The sequence below is a fragment of the Abramis brama genome, assembly GCF_963993115.1.
Source record: "Abramis brama genome assembly, chromosome: 3".
NCBI lineage: Eukaryota > Metazoa > Chordata > Actinopteri > Cypriniformes > Leuciscidae > Abramis > Abramis brama.
Genome location: NC_139965.1, coordinates 30,061,876 through 30,074,138, shown reverse-complemented (window position 1 = coordinate 30,074,138; position 12,263 = coordinate 30,061,876). Strand labels below are relative to the sequence as shown.

The 12,263-nt window shown below is 38.0% G+C and overlaps 1 protein-coding gene across 2 annotated transcripts in view; it reads left to right on the top strand.

Annotated features, from left to right (window-relative positions):
* The window catches only part of cyld (cylindromatosis (turban tumor syndrome)), a 34,685-nt gene extending 25,302 nt beyond the window's left edge, over window positions 1–9,383 (top strand). For both annotated transcript variants that reach the window (XM_084108534.1, XM_084108533.1), the window contains 11 exons: window positions 80–471; window positions 1,005–1,170; window positions 3,126–3,267; window positions 3,770–3,892; window positions 4,048–4,139; window positions 6,352–6,418; window positions 6,529–6,661; window positions 8,010–8,118; window positions 8,283–8,401; window positions 8,658–8,874; window positions 9,035–9,383. In XM_084108534.1, the coding sequence (XP_083964660.1) occupies window positions 80–471; window positions 1,005–1,170; window positions 3,126–3,267; window positions 3,770–3,892; window positions 4,048–4,139; window positions 6,352–6,418; window positions 6,529–6,661; window positions 8,010–8,118; window positions 8,283–8,401; window positions 8,658–8,874; window positions 9,035–9,219 (1,745 nt within the window). In that variant the 3' untranslated portion in view covers window positions 9,220–9,383. The remainder of the gene's footprint in view (window positions 1–79; window positions 472–1,004; window positions 1,171–3,125; window positions 3,268–3,769; window positions 3,893–4,047; window positions 4,140–6,351; window positions 6,419–6,528; window positions 6,662–8,009; window positions 8,119–8,282; window positions 8,402–8,657; window positions 8,875–9,034) is intronic.
* The last annotated feature ends 2,880 nt before the right edge of the window (window positions 9,384–12,263 follow it).

The following is a 12,263-nucleotide window of genomic DNA, read 5'->3' as shown; positions in this document are numbered from 1 at the left end:
TCCTTCACACTGATGCATTTTCTGGTTATTATGACCTCTTGGTACAGGCTCTCATTTCTTTGGCTTTGTTTCTTGATAGTCGGTGAGGACCCGGCCAAATCCCTGACGGACATGCCCCCAGACTTCAACCCAAGCTCGTCCCCCTCTCGAGCTCCACTCACAAACCCTTCGCTGCCCATTGATAACAAGTTCCACTCCCTGCCCTTCAGCTTGAGCCGCAAAGTTGGCCCCAATGGGAGCATGAGCCACGGCCCCCTCTCCCTGTCTGCTGGCTCAGTGATGGGAGAGCAGCAGGAGGTCCTGCCACCTGCTACCACGCCTGTCCAGAGGCCTCCATCACCACCACAAGGCCAGCCAGGGTTAGAGGTCGGGTCAATGGTGGAGGTCAAAGAGAACCCACCGCTGTGTGGGGTCATCCGTTGGGTTGGTCTACCTCCAGGACTACAGGAGCCACTAGCTGGTCTAGAGCTGGTCAGTAGATTCATGCGTGTTTGCTGTACTGTAACATTAGTATGAAGTGAACACAAAAACACTAGCATTCAAACGTTTTGGGTCAGTATGATTTTTTTTTTTTCTTTTAATATTTTGCAAGGATGCATTAAATTTGAAATCGAAATCTGTTTTCAACATTGATAATAAAAAGAAATCTTTCTTCTGCAGCAAATCAGCATATTAAAATGATTTCTGAGGGATCATGTGACACTGAAAACTGGAGATATGGCTGCTAAAAATTCAGCCATCACAGGAATAAATAACAATAAATTATAATTTTTAAATATATTAAAATATAATAAATATAATTATTTTAAATTGTAATAATGTTTCACAATATTATCGTTTTCATTGTATTTTTGATCAAATGAATGCAGTCTTGGTGAACTTAAGAGACTTATTTCCAAAAGATAAAAAATTCCTGCCAATCCCAAATTGTTGAAAGGGAGTGTATATTAGTGTATATACATTTGCTATATTATAAACTGTTTGTTTTTTATGTGTGTGTTTAGGAGGAGGAGTGTGTGGGCTGCACTGATGGCACATTTAAAGGGATTCGTTATTTCACGTGTCCACCAAAGAAAGCCCTGTTTGTTAAACTGAAGTGTTGCAGGCCAGACTCACGATTCCCATCCTTACATCATTCACCCAACCCCATAGAACGATGCAACTCCATAGGTAATAAACACACTTCAAGTTTCAGAGATGAGTCAGTGCATACGGTTATTAAGCCTACAGTATTGTTTACTTTTACATTCAATCATTTAGCAGACGCTTTTATCCAAAGCAATATCCAACAATAGGGCAACAATATGTAAGTGCTGTGACTAATCCTAGTTAGTCTATCACAGTACATGTAGCAAGTTTTTTTTAACAAATAAAAAATAAATAGATGTACAGAATAGTATAGTAAGTGTTAATAGTTATTGGTGAAGTATTGACGAAATAGATGATGGTCTTCTTTGATGATGGACACATCTTTAGCCGTTTTTTGAAAGTGGCTAAATACTCAGCAGCTCAGGTTGAGTTAGGCAGGTCATTCCACCAGCAGGGAACACTTCAGGTAAAGATCAGTGAAAGTGATTTTGTGCCTCTTTGGGATGGCACCACAAGACACCCTTTACTTGCAGAACGGAAGCTTCTGGAGGGCATACAAGTTTGAAGTGGTGAGATTAGGTATAGGGGTGCAGAGCCAGTGGTCGTTCTATAGGCAAATGACTGCACCTTGAATTTGATGTTAGCGGCTATAGGCAACCTGTACAAATTGATGAGGAGAGGTGTGACGTACAGTACACTCTCTTCAGCTTGTTAAAGATCACTCTTGCTGCAGCATTCTGGATCAGATGCAGAGGTTTGACAGTGCAAGCTGGAAGCCCTGCTAAGAGAGCATTACATTAGTCCCGTCTGGATCGAACAAGAGCTTGGACAAGGAGTTGTGTCGCATGCTCTGATAGGAAGGGCCTGATCTAGAGCAGATATTGCAGTTACATTAAAGGGATAGTTTGCCCAAAAATGAAAATTCTGTCATCATTTACTCCCCCTCAAGTTGTTTCAAACCTGTATGAATTTCTTTTTTCTGCTGAACACAAAAGAAGATATTTTGAAAAATGTCGGTAACCAAACAGTTGATGGACCCCATTGACTTCCATAGTAGGAAAAAAAAATACCATGGAAGTCAATGGGGTCCATCAACTGTTTGGTTACCGACATTTTTCAAAATATCTTCTTTTGTGTTCAGCAGAAAAAAGAAATTCATACAGGTTTGAAACAACTTGAGGGGGAGTAAATGATGACAGAATTTTCATTTTCAGGCGAACTATCCCTTTAACATATTAAAGGCCCAGGTATTCTTCTTTTTCCACATTCCGCTCTGTCTAGTACATTATTGAGAGCGCAAGCCCTTAAAAGTACACTCTATTGACCCTGAACATGGTTAGACGTATCTGGTGCGTGCACACTACCTTGTGGACCTTTGTGTTTGAGCGCTAAAATTATTTGCTGATGATGAAAATTACATTACGAAGACTTTGCGGGCTGGAGCCGAATGCAGGCAAGGGAAATATACTTTTGGCTTAACAGTGAATGAACCAGCATTCCAGAGGGTTTAAAAGCAGTATTTTTGTTAAAGGAATGTTTATTTTTTTATCTGTACAGTTCTTGTGTGCAAATATTTTTCAAAGTGGATGAACTTACCGGTTATGTGTTACAGACGTGTGGGTGAAGTTTGCATTGAAGTTTACAGTGGTTTACTGATAGGTGTATATCACATCCTTTTCTAATATCTTTTTGTGAATTATGCATAAGCTTACTTCTCCATGACAAAACAGTTTGAATAAAACTTTGCACAGATAAAGAGTAGGAAGTGATTCTGTCACACTTTTTTTTGTTAACATGTACAATAAAACTGTTTTGTGACTATACTCTGAAAATAGCATGTTTTTATATTGTATATTTTGTTAACTGAAAGTTGAAGTTGACTTTTTGTGGTATATGTAGTAATTAACTTTATGCCACAAATGCTGTCAGTAGAGCTTAACATGTTTTGATGTTCAGAACCCATTTTTTTAAATCTCAGAGCATTGAAGCTCATATTGTACTTGATTGATGTGACTCATCAGTATGTTTTGCTGCAGCTTTTGGGGGTTATCTGAGTGAAGTGGTTAATGAGAACACTCCTCCTCGGACGGAGAATGACGGTTTGGAGGTGATGGTGGGGAAGAAGAAAGGAATTCAAGGACATTATAACTCCTGCTATCTGGACTCTACGCTGTTCTGGTGAACACACACGCACGCACACAGACAGACAGACAGACAGACATGTTGGTAGTCCAATGAGGACATTCAAAACATTTATGGTGTAATGGTTTTTATACTGAGCTAATGACATTTCTTAGCCCCTAATCCTAAACCTACCCTAAAAAACGTTATGCATTTTTACGTTTTTAATAAATAATTATTTAGAATGTTTATTTAGCTTTTTGAATTTCAAGGACATCGGCATGTGCTTATAATGTAGGGGCTGTGGCCTGAAACCTGAATACACACTACAATATAAGGATGGTCCTCATAATGTAGGTCAAATCAGTACACTACACACACATAAGTGTTTAATATCTCTGTATCTCCATGATATCTACACAGAGACTTAAGTACATTACTTTACGCATTACATATTACATTTGTTTGACATGCAATGCATAGAAGATGCTTAACAGATTATAAACTAATATTTAATGTTACATTTGTAAGTATTTCTCTGTCTCTCTCTGTATGTCAGTTTATTTTCTTTTAGTTCTGTGTTGGATACAGTACTCTTAAGGCCAAGATCCAAGACTGATGTAGAATATTACAAAGAGACTCAAGAGTTACTGCGCACAGAAATAGTCAACCCACTACGAATGTGAGTGAAACACGGTTTATTACCACACATTATTTGGCTGCTTCATCTCTAGTAGCCAATATAATATTGTGCATCTAAATATTCATCCAAATTCTCTTTTACCTATTCTCTGTGACATAATCTTTTATTAATCTGTGTTCATGTGTATTTTTTAGACATGGCTACGTGTGCGCCACTAAAATCATGAAACTTAGGAGGATATTGGAGAAAGTGGAGGCGGCGTCAGGATTCACTTCAGAAGAGAAGGGTGAGAAAAGTCACTGTAGAAGAAATGTATTGATACTGCCCTCTGTAGGTGCAAATAAAAATTACAGTGTTTTATTCAGCAGTTGATTTATTTTCATTTTGAGCATCTGCAATATTGAGGAACAACACAAATAGAGAATTAATTATTAGAGGTTTATCCACATGATTTTTTTACAGGAAATGTTGATACTACATTGTATTGTTTGGAAAACAGTACTCTATACTTACCCTGGAAATCCAGAGTTCTCGCGAGAGCACAAGTTGAATTTGCTCAGCGAGTTTACTCTGGCGTCGAGTAATGATGCTCATTAAATATGCCCTTGTATCCGAGCTGCACCAATCACATCAGGTTATCTGATATAGGCGGGCCAGAGGCGAGCTAAATAGATGACGACAGCGCTGTGTCGAAGTCATTATAAGCATTGCAAGATGGCTATGGATGAACACCAGTTGTTTGAAACGGCTTTGGCCGCTACAATGAACAAATTAGACTTGGCTTTTATCTAAAAGAGGAACAGAAGACGGCACTCGAATCGTTCCTTTGCAAGAATGGCGTTTTTGCTGTTTTGCTGACCGGATATGGCAAGAGTCTAATCTACCAGTTAGCTCCGCTGGTAGCTAAGCATATGGGGCTTGTTGTGATTGGTCGTAGTGTTATCCAATTCCGTGCAGTGAGATTTTCAAATGCATGCTTGGTGCCGCCCCTCGAGCTGGCCGATTTTCATTAGTCGATGCCAGACCATTAATCTTTCAGATTTAGGTCTGGATTTCCAAGCTAACTCTATACTATGAAATATGAAGAAATAATGTTTTCAGTTACACAATACGACTGCAAAACTATATCAGAGATCTTGTTCTTAGTTGTTAAAACATAAAACATACTGTAGTATCCCCTCAAAAACTGTTATTATTATACCAAGTGGTCTGGGAATGGATTTTTCCCATTTACTTTTATTTTGAGTACATCCTGCTGTTTTTGGGAACAGTGTGCTTCCATACTGAAACACAGGTGGCACAGTTATGTCCACTTTGTGCTTTTATGAAGCTATCACACACAGCCCTGTTATGACCACTGTTGTGCCTGATTTTTTTCATATTTTGGGCGAATGTGAACTGAACGTACCGTAATACTGTCTGATGAACGTTACTGTGAACTCGTTCATTCTGGTGTCTGTGAACGGCACGCTCTCTCAGTTTAACTTCGTTCAATAGGGTGCCAGATTTCTATAGAGCCTTTCAGGAGAAAACCCGGCTAAAACACACCGTAAACAGGCCTTAATATGTAAAAAACACCCAATCTGGCAACACCAGCCACCAGTGTCGCGCCGCCGCATGCGTCATCAAAACAAAAAGCAGCATGGAGGCGTCGTATGATCATTTAAACGAGTTTTATGACAAGGTCGGTGAGGATTGGGAAAAATCGTACATTTCTGTGCAAACTTTGAAAGGAAAAGAAAATCCGCACTTGTTGAACCTGCCTGGTATATTTTTCCAGGATTCCAGTATTGCTTTTTAGTATGTACTGAAATGGAAAATTATTAAAATTGAAAAAACATTTGCACCTTAAGGACTACTGTCCTGTTTTTCTTTTAATAATTCCTCATTAAAAAAGACCATTCAAGCAGCACGTTTTTAATAATTGCTGTCTGTGGTTCTATATGGGCAGTGAAAATATTAAAAAAAAAAAAAAAAAAAAAGCTCGTAGCAACATATGAAAAAAAAAGAACTATGAACTAGTTCATTTTTGGAACTGTGAACTTAGTTCAAAATTTTGAACTATGAACTATGAACTGAACTAGTTCATTTTAAAATTTGTGAACTGAACTTTGAAATAGTTCATGTAGAAAGTGAACTTTCCCAACACTGGTTATGACACATAGAACATTACATCCTTTGCACAAGCAGAGTAAAAAAAACGTTACAGAAAAAGTCATTCATTTTAAGGATGCTAATTTTTTCAAAACCTAGTTGTTCATCAAAACACACATGATCTATAGCACCAAAAATGTATTAAATGCTAAATATTTGTTTTACTGCATGTTTAAATTATGTGGGACCTCAATGGGATATATATTAAACACCTAAAAAACCAAACATTTATTTTATTAAGGTCTGCGTATTAACTACAAATAATTAATAGATTCATTGTTTTAAGTTATTTCACATTTTGATTTGTATGGTGTGGATTGAAATAAGTTATTCTCTCTGTTCAGATCCTGAGGAGTTCCTCAACATCCTGTTTCATCACATCCTGAGAGTCGACCCTCTTCTCAAACTTCGGTGCGCCTCTCACACACCCTTCAACTCCATGCTAGAATCAGCATATTTGGGAACTCAACAAAGCTAGTATTAAAAAGTGGTGTTTTTATCTTTTATCTTATCTTTTGCAGGTCTGCAGGGCAGAAGGTTCAGGACTGTTACTTCTATCAAATCTTTATGGACAAGAAAGATAAAGTTATGGTGCCAACCAGCCAGCAACTTCTGGAGTGGTCCTTTATCAACAGTGATCTCAAATTTGCAGAGGTATGTACACAAGGCATGCTCTGTATCATTGATAACCATATACAGTCAAATCAAAAATTATTCAGACACCAGATAAAATTTCTGATATTTTTTTACTAGCAGGTGCAGCATACTATAATTCATTTTTGTAAGTGAGGATAGCAAAATAAAGTAAACTGTGACATATTATACCCAAAAATTCTTCATACAGTGGACTACCAGTAAAATTTATACAAATTTGGGACCAAATATTATTCAGACACTTTGACGTGACCATGTTTTGCTTAAGTATTTTTTCTTTAATTGCTAATGTGACCTTTTGACACCACAGACTGAACAAAATTAAGCATTGCTTTAGTAATTGGTATTATCTAATTGTGTACTCAAATTTAACAGATGACAGTTGACAGCTATTCAACCTGATTCATTTGTGAGACAGTCTAACAGAAGGATGGCCAAAACCAGTGAAATATCAACTGATTTGATAACTCTTGAGTTCTTGTCATATTTTATTACCATTTTCGAAACTATAGCGAATAAAATGTGATAATGTGAGAAATGTTGAAGGTGTCTGAATAAATTTTGGTTTGACTGTAGTTAGTGGAGAGGCCACTTTTACTTCCATATTTTATTGTTCTTTATAATATCTTAATAAAAATCTTTTACATTTTTTAATATATAAACTCACTTAAAAGGTTTGAGGTCAGTAAAATGTTTTTGAAAGAACTTTTTTATGCTCACAAAGGATGCATTTATTGGATCAAAAATACAGTAAAAACAATAATATTTTGAAAGTTTTCTATGTGAGTATATTTTAAAGTGTATTTTTTTAAAGCGGTGTCTTCCAGTCTTCAGTGTCACATGATCCTTTAGAAATCAATCTAATATGCTGATTTGATGCAAACTAATTCTTATTATTATCAGATTTGAACCATGATATATTTTTAGGATTCTTTGATAGATAGAAAGTAAAAAAAAAAACAGCATTTATTTATATAAATAAATATAAATCTTTTGTTACATTATTAATGTCTTTATTGTTACTTTTAATCAATTTTGGACCTTGTTAAATAAAATGATCATTTAAAAAAAAAATCTTACTGACCCCAAATTGTCGAATGGTAGAGTAATTGTTAAATCAATTTGAGGTACTATTTCTGAACTTTTACATTTATACTGCACTTTATATGACTACTACTACTATTATTATTTTATAAATTCAATGTTGAATTTCTCCAAATAAGCACACAGAACAATCACAAAATTAAAAGAGAAAGATGCATTCAGAGGAGAATTTACACATCCAAATATTGTTGCTTAGGACAAATGAAGGGGGCTGTCATGTTCTTGTTTGTTTGTTTCTGTCCAGGCCCCTTCTTGCCTTATAATTCAGATGCCTCGCTTTGGGAAGGACTTTAAGATGTTTAATAAGATCTTCCCTTCTTTGGAGCTTGACATCACAGATCTATTAGATGACAGTGAGTCAGTTCAATAACTGCAGTTATTTGAATAAAATTTCACATACCAAAGTAATGAATCTGTGTTTGAGATAAAGAACTCATTTTATAGTAATGTATCATTCTAGCTGTGCTCTGTGTTTTCAGTGTTTAAAGGAAAACGATATAACAAATGTTTTTGTCAGCCCCTAGAGAATGTCGAATCTGTGGTTGTTTGGCTCTTTACGAGTGCAGAGAGTGCTACGAAGATTGTGACATCACACCAGGAAAGATAAAGCAGTTCTGTGAAAAGTGCAATACACAGGTAGGACACACACACGGACATATGCACGTTTAAGCACAAAGGTGCTCTTCTCGCGCTCATCTTGTCTGCAATACCTTTGATATCCACTAGATGGAGGCTTTTCCAAATAAATCATTGTTCAAACGCATTTACCTAAGTTCAGACAACTATAACAGTTCCTTACAGTGGTTAAATATAGATTAATGTGCATATATGTGTGTACCTGTTTTTTCCGAATATTTGACACTGAATATGTGTTCACTTCCTGGACCTTTAGGTACATCTGCACCCACGGCGTAAGTCTCATCGGTATGTTAAGTTATCTGTCCCTAAAGAGCTGCAGGAGTCAGTGTGGAGGCAGGGATCTTATCCTCACCAGCAGATGGAGCTGTTTGCCGTGCTCTGCATTGAGACAAGCCACTATGTCGCCTTTGTCAAATACGGATCCGCAGACTCGGCCTGGCTGTTCTTCGATAGTATGGCTGACCGCGACGGTACAGAGGACTTTTTTAATTTTTTTTAATTGAACTTTCACTCATTTTTGAGTCACAATAATAAATTGATGCACCATTCGTACCTTTTTTTTTATTTACTGTCGCTAACTCTTTTTTGTTTGTTTTTTTTCTAACTCATTTTCTCTGTTTTTGGTGGCAGGTGGTCAGAACGGGTTTAACATCCCACAGGTGTCCCCGTGCCCAGAAGTAGGGGCCTACCTGAAGATGACCCCGGAGGAACTCCACGCGCTGGACCCCAAGAACATCCAGGGCTATGCACGCAGACTTCTCTGTGACGCCTATATGTGCATGTACCAGAGTCCTACCATGAGCCTCTATAAATAGAGAGGGAGAAATAAAGACGGACGGAAAGGTAGGAAAGAAAATGGCCGAGAAGGAGAGAGATTACGGAACGAGGGAACAAAGGGGCTGTGGTGAAGAGAGAATGAGGAAGAAAAAAAGAAGAAAAGTGCCCAGGAAGACGCACTCAAGATTGAATATCCCATGTCCAGTTGCCTCATCCTCTCTTCTGCATCTCTGTAAATACCGCAGGGTAAATACGGCCATATGAGCGAAGGCGAGATCAAGAGAATGAAGGAAAAAGCCTATTTGCACTGTGTGAGAGCGTATGAGTTTGTGTGTTTGTTGAAGTGTTGTTGTTTTTTCTGATTTGTGCCGTCTTTGACTGAGCTCAAGCTCTCGAGTGTTCGGAGTGGCGTTTTTGCTACATGGAGAGAATCCACGATCTTTCCAGCCCTTTCCAGCATATCGCAGACACTCACTCACCTGATGGCTTAACATTCTCCTCCTCCCACCAGAACTGACCCCTCCAAACGGCAACATACTCTACCCCTGTAAATAAAGCCTTGGATGAAGGACCAAAACGAGATGTCTCCCTTCCGTCTGAATGCTTCCACTCATCAACGACCCATTTTAATGCACTGCAGCATCCAGCATCCAGCATTAATCATAGTTCAGACGGTCTGTGTGTGGTCCCTGTTTTTTGCCTTTATATTTTGCTGTGAAGTCTTTGTCAGGTGTGTTCACATACATAAAGCCCTCGACTGCCATGCACTGGTCCGACGAATGAGGTGATTAAGCACACAAATTTTTTTTGACATGAAGAATAATATAATTGAGCTTTTTCTTGTTGAATTAGGAGTTATTTCATTTTTATTATAATTATTTTTTTTTAAAATATAGATATTATGTTTTTTTTTTAAATATCAAAAAATAATAGCAGCTCCCCAGGCCATGCTCTCGAAGTGGTAAAAATATCAGTATGTTACTTGTTACAGATACAAGTCAATTTTTGCAAGTATTATGATAACATTATGATATTCAAAAAGTTATAGTTTTGCAGTCAAGGACAAGAAGCTGATTCAAGTTCCTGTTTGTAAATGCCATGCTCTGGTTTGAGTGTTCACTGCTGAGGTTGAATGGGCAAGAGCTGTCTCATGCTATACTGCAGCACTGTTGGCAAATTCGCAGTAACACTGTTCATCGAAATACTGGTTTGATGTACCATGCACACTTTACCTATGGGTTACTGGATTGTTTACACAGCCTGGTTATAACTGAAGAGCTATGAAAAGAAACATGCACTGGGATTGTTTTTTAATCTCTGCTAATGTAACCGTACACTATGGGAGAGATTCTCCGTGAGCGGCTGTAATGGGAGAAAGGATGACGACTGGTGTACTTGTAAAATGAAGCCAGGTGGACTTTATTATCTCTGTGCTGTTCACCTAAATGTTAACTAAATTAAAACGCCATTTTGAAAACAGCTCTTTGTGGTAATGGCTGCACTGCTTTTGATTTGCTCATTTGGGATTATGTCTGGTAAAAAGTTTTTTTTTTTTTTTTTTTTATAAATAGAAGTGAAGACAAGCAAGAAGAAGGAGTGCAGTTTGTGTGTGTATGTGAAGTGGATATTTACCTTGAAAAGTTGACAGATGTGCCACCAAGCTGTGAGAATCTCTGTCTTTGCATGTCACCGAGATGTGTGCAGCATTTGTGCTTTGATGCCAACAGTGTTTTCATCTGCCACGTGTGTGAAAGTGTGTTTGTAGACTGTCTTCTGCAGGCAGGCGGGAGAGGTGTGTTTGGATGTCCATTGCCTTCAGTGTTGTCATAAGTCTGCGAGTGTTTGTGTGGGGATTTGTCTACTGCCAGCGGTGCTGCTGCTTTCACCTGTCACCTCTGTGGATCTCATTAACATGGTGTCACGGCCGGGGCATGATGTGGTCTCGAAAGCAAACACACCAACGCTGGACAGATGGGGCTGATGTGTAGTGAAGGCTCAGCAACTGGAGACACACACACACACACACCACATTTGAGTCTCCGCCCCTGATGACCTCGTATGGTCATGGCCATTACATGTTCAGTTGTACCAGTAGATGTAGCCATATACATTTCTGGGTTATTTTAATGTGCCCTTGTTATGGTGTAATTACACAAATAAGTACTGAGTAATTAATTAACAGCATGCACTTACTATAGGTTAAGGGGTTGGTTTAGTGTTAGTTGCTAGTAATTATCGATAATTTACTCTTGTTACAATAGTAATGTAACGTGTAACAAGGACACATTAAAATAAAGTGTTTTTCGTCAACTGTGCATTTGGAAACTCATAATTAAGTCTGTTGGAGTTTTATAAATTGTTTCTCACAAATAAAAATGTACACTCCACTTAAGCAACACCCAACACATCTCTGCCTTTTAGTCTTGTCGTTTCACGTCCATTTCAAGCCTGCGAACTGCACAATTGTCATTCTAGTATTTGTCGTCACAACAGCTGGCTCACAATGCTCTCTTGTAGCTTTATGCTGTGGCATATGCCTGCTGTGTGCCACGTGCTAATTTACCCTACACTGGCGCTACCTGACCAGATGGAGAACAGTATTGCCATTCTCACCATTATTGCCTTGGGGGGTGAATGTCAAATAAAATCAAAGCATATGGTTTCCTTCTCTGTCAACTTTGATTCTGACAAACAGAAGATCTGCTGTTGTTGTTCACACTCCCGATGATAGTTCAGGAATATAATGATTGGTTTAAATGTGTGCTTTTGCTTTGCGGACTCAAAAAATGATTTTGTTGCTTGTTCAATAAGCTAACAGAACACATTTCTTGGACATTATCATGCTGAGAAACTGCTGATAAAAGCTATAATGATAAATAATTGTCTTTCTTATTTGACATGCAATAACCCAGGAAGGAAATTAAGTAGGAGGATAATTTTTTTTTTTTGTAAAATATATGAGCTGCATCTGGATCAAATTTTGTGGTGATAGCATTAAAGGTGCACTGTGTAATTTTTAGCGGCATCTAGTGGTGAGGTTGCGAATTGCAACCAACAAGTTACAGTGGCCGACAGAAAAATA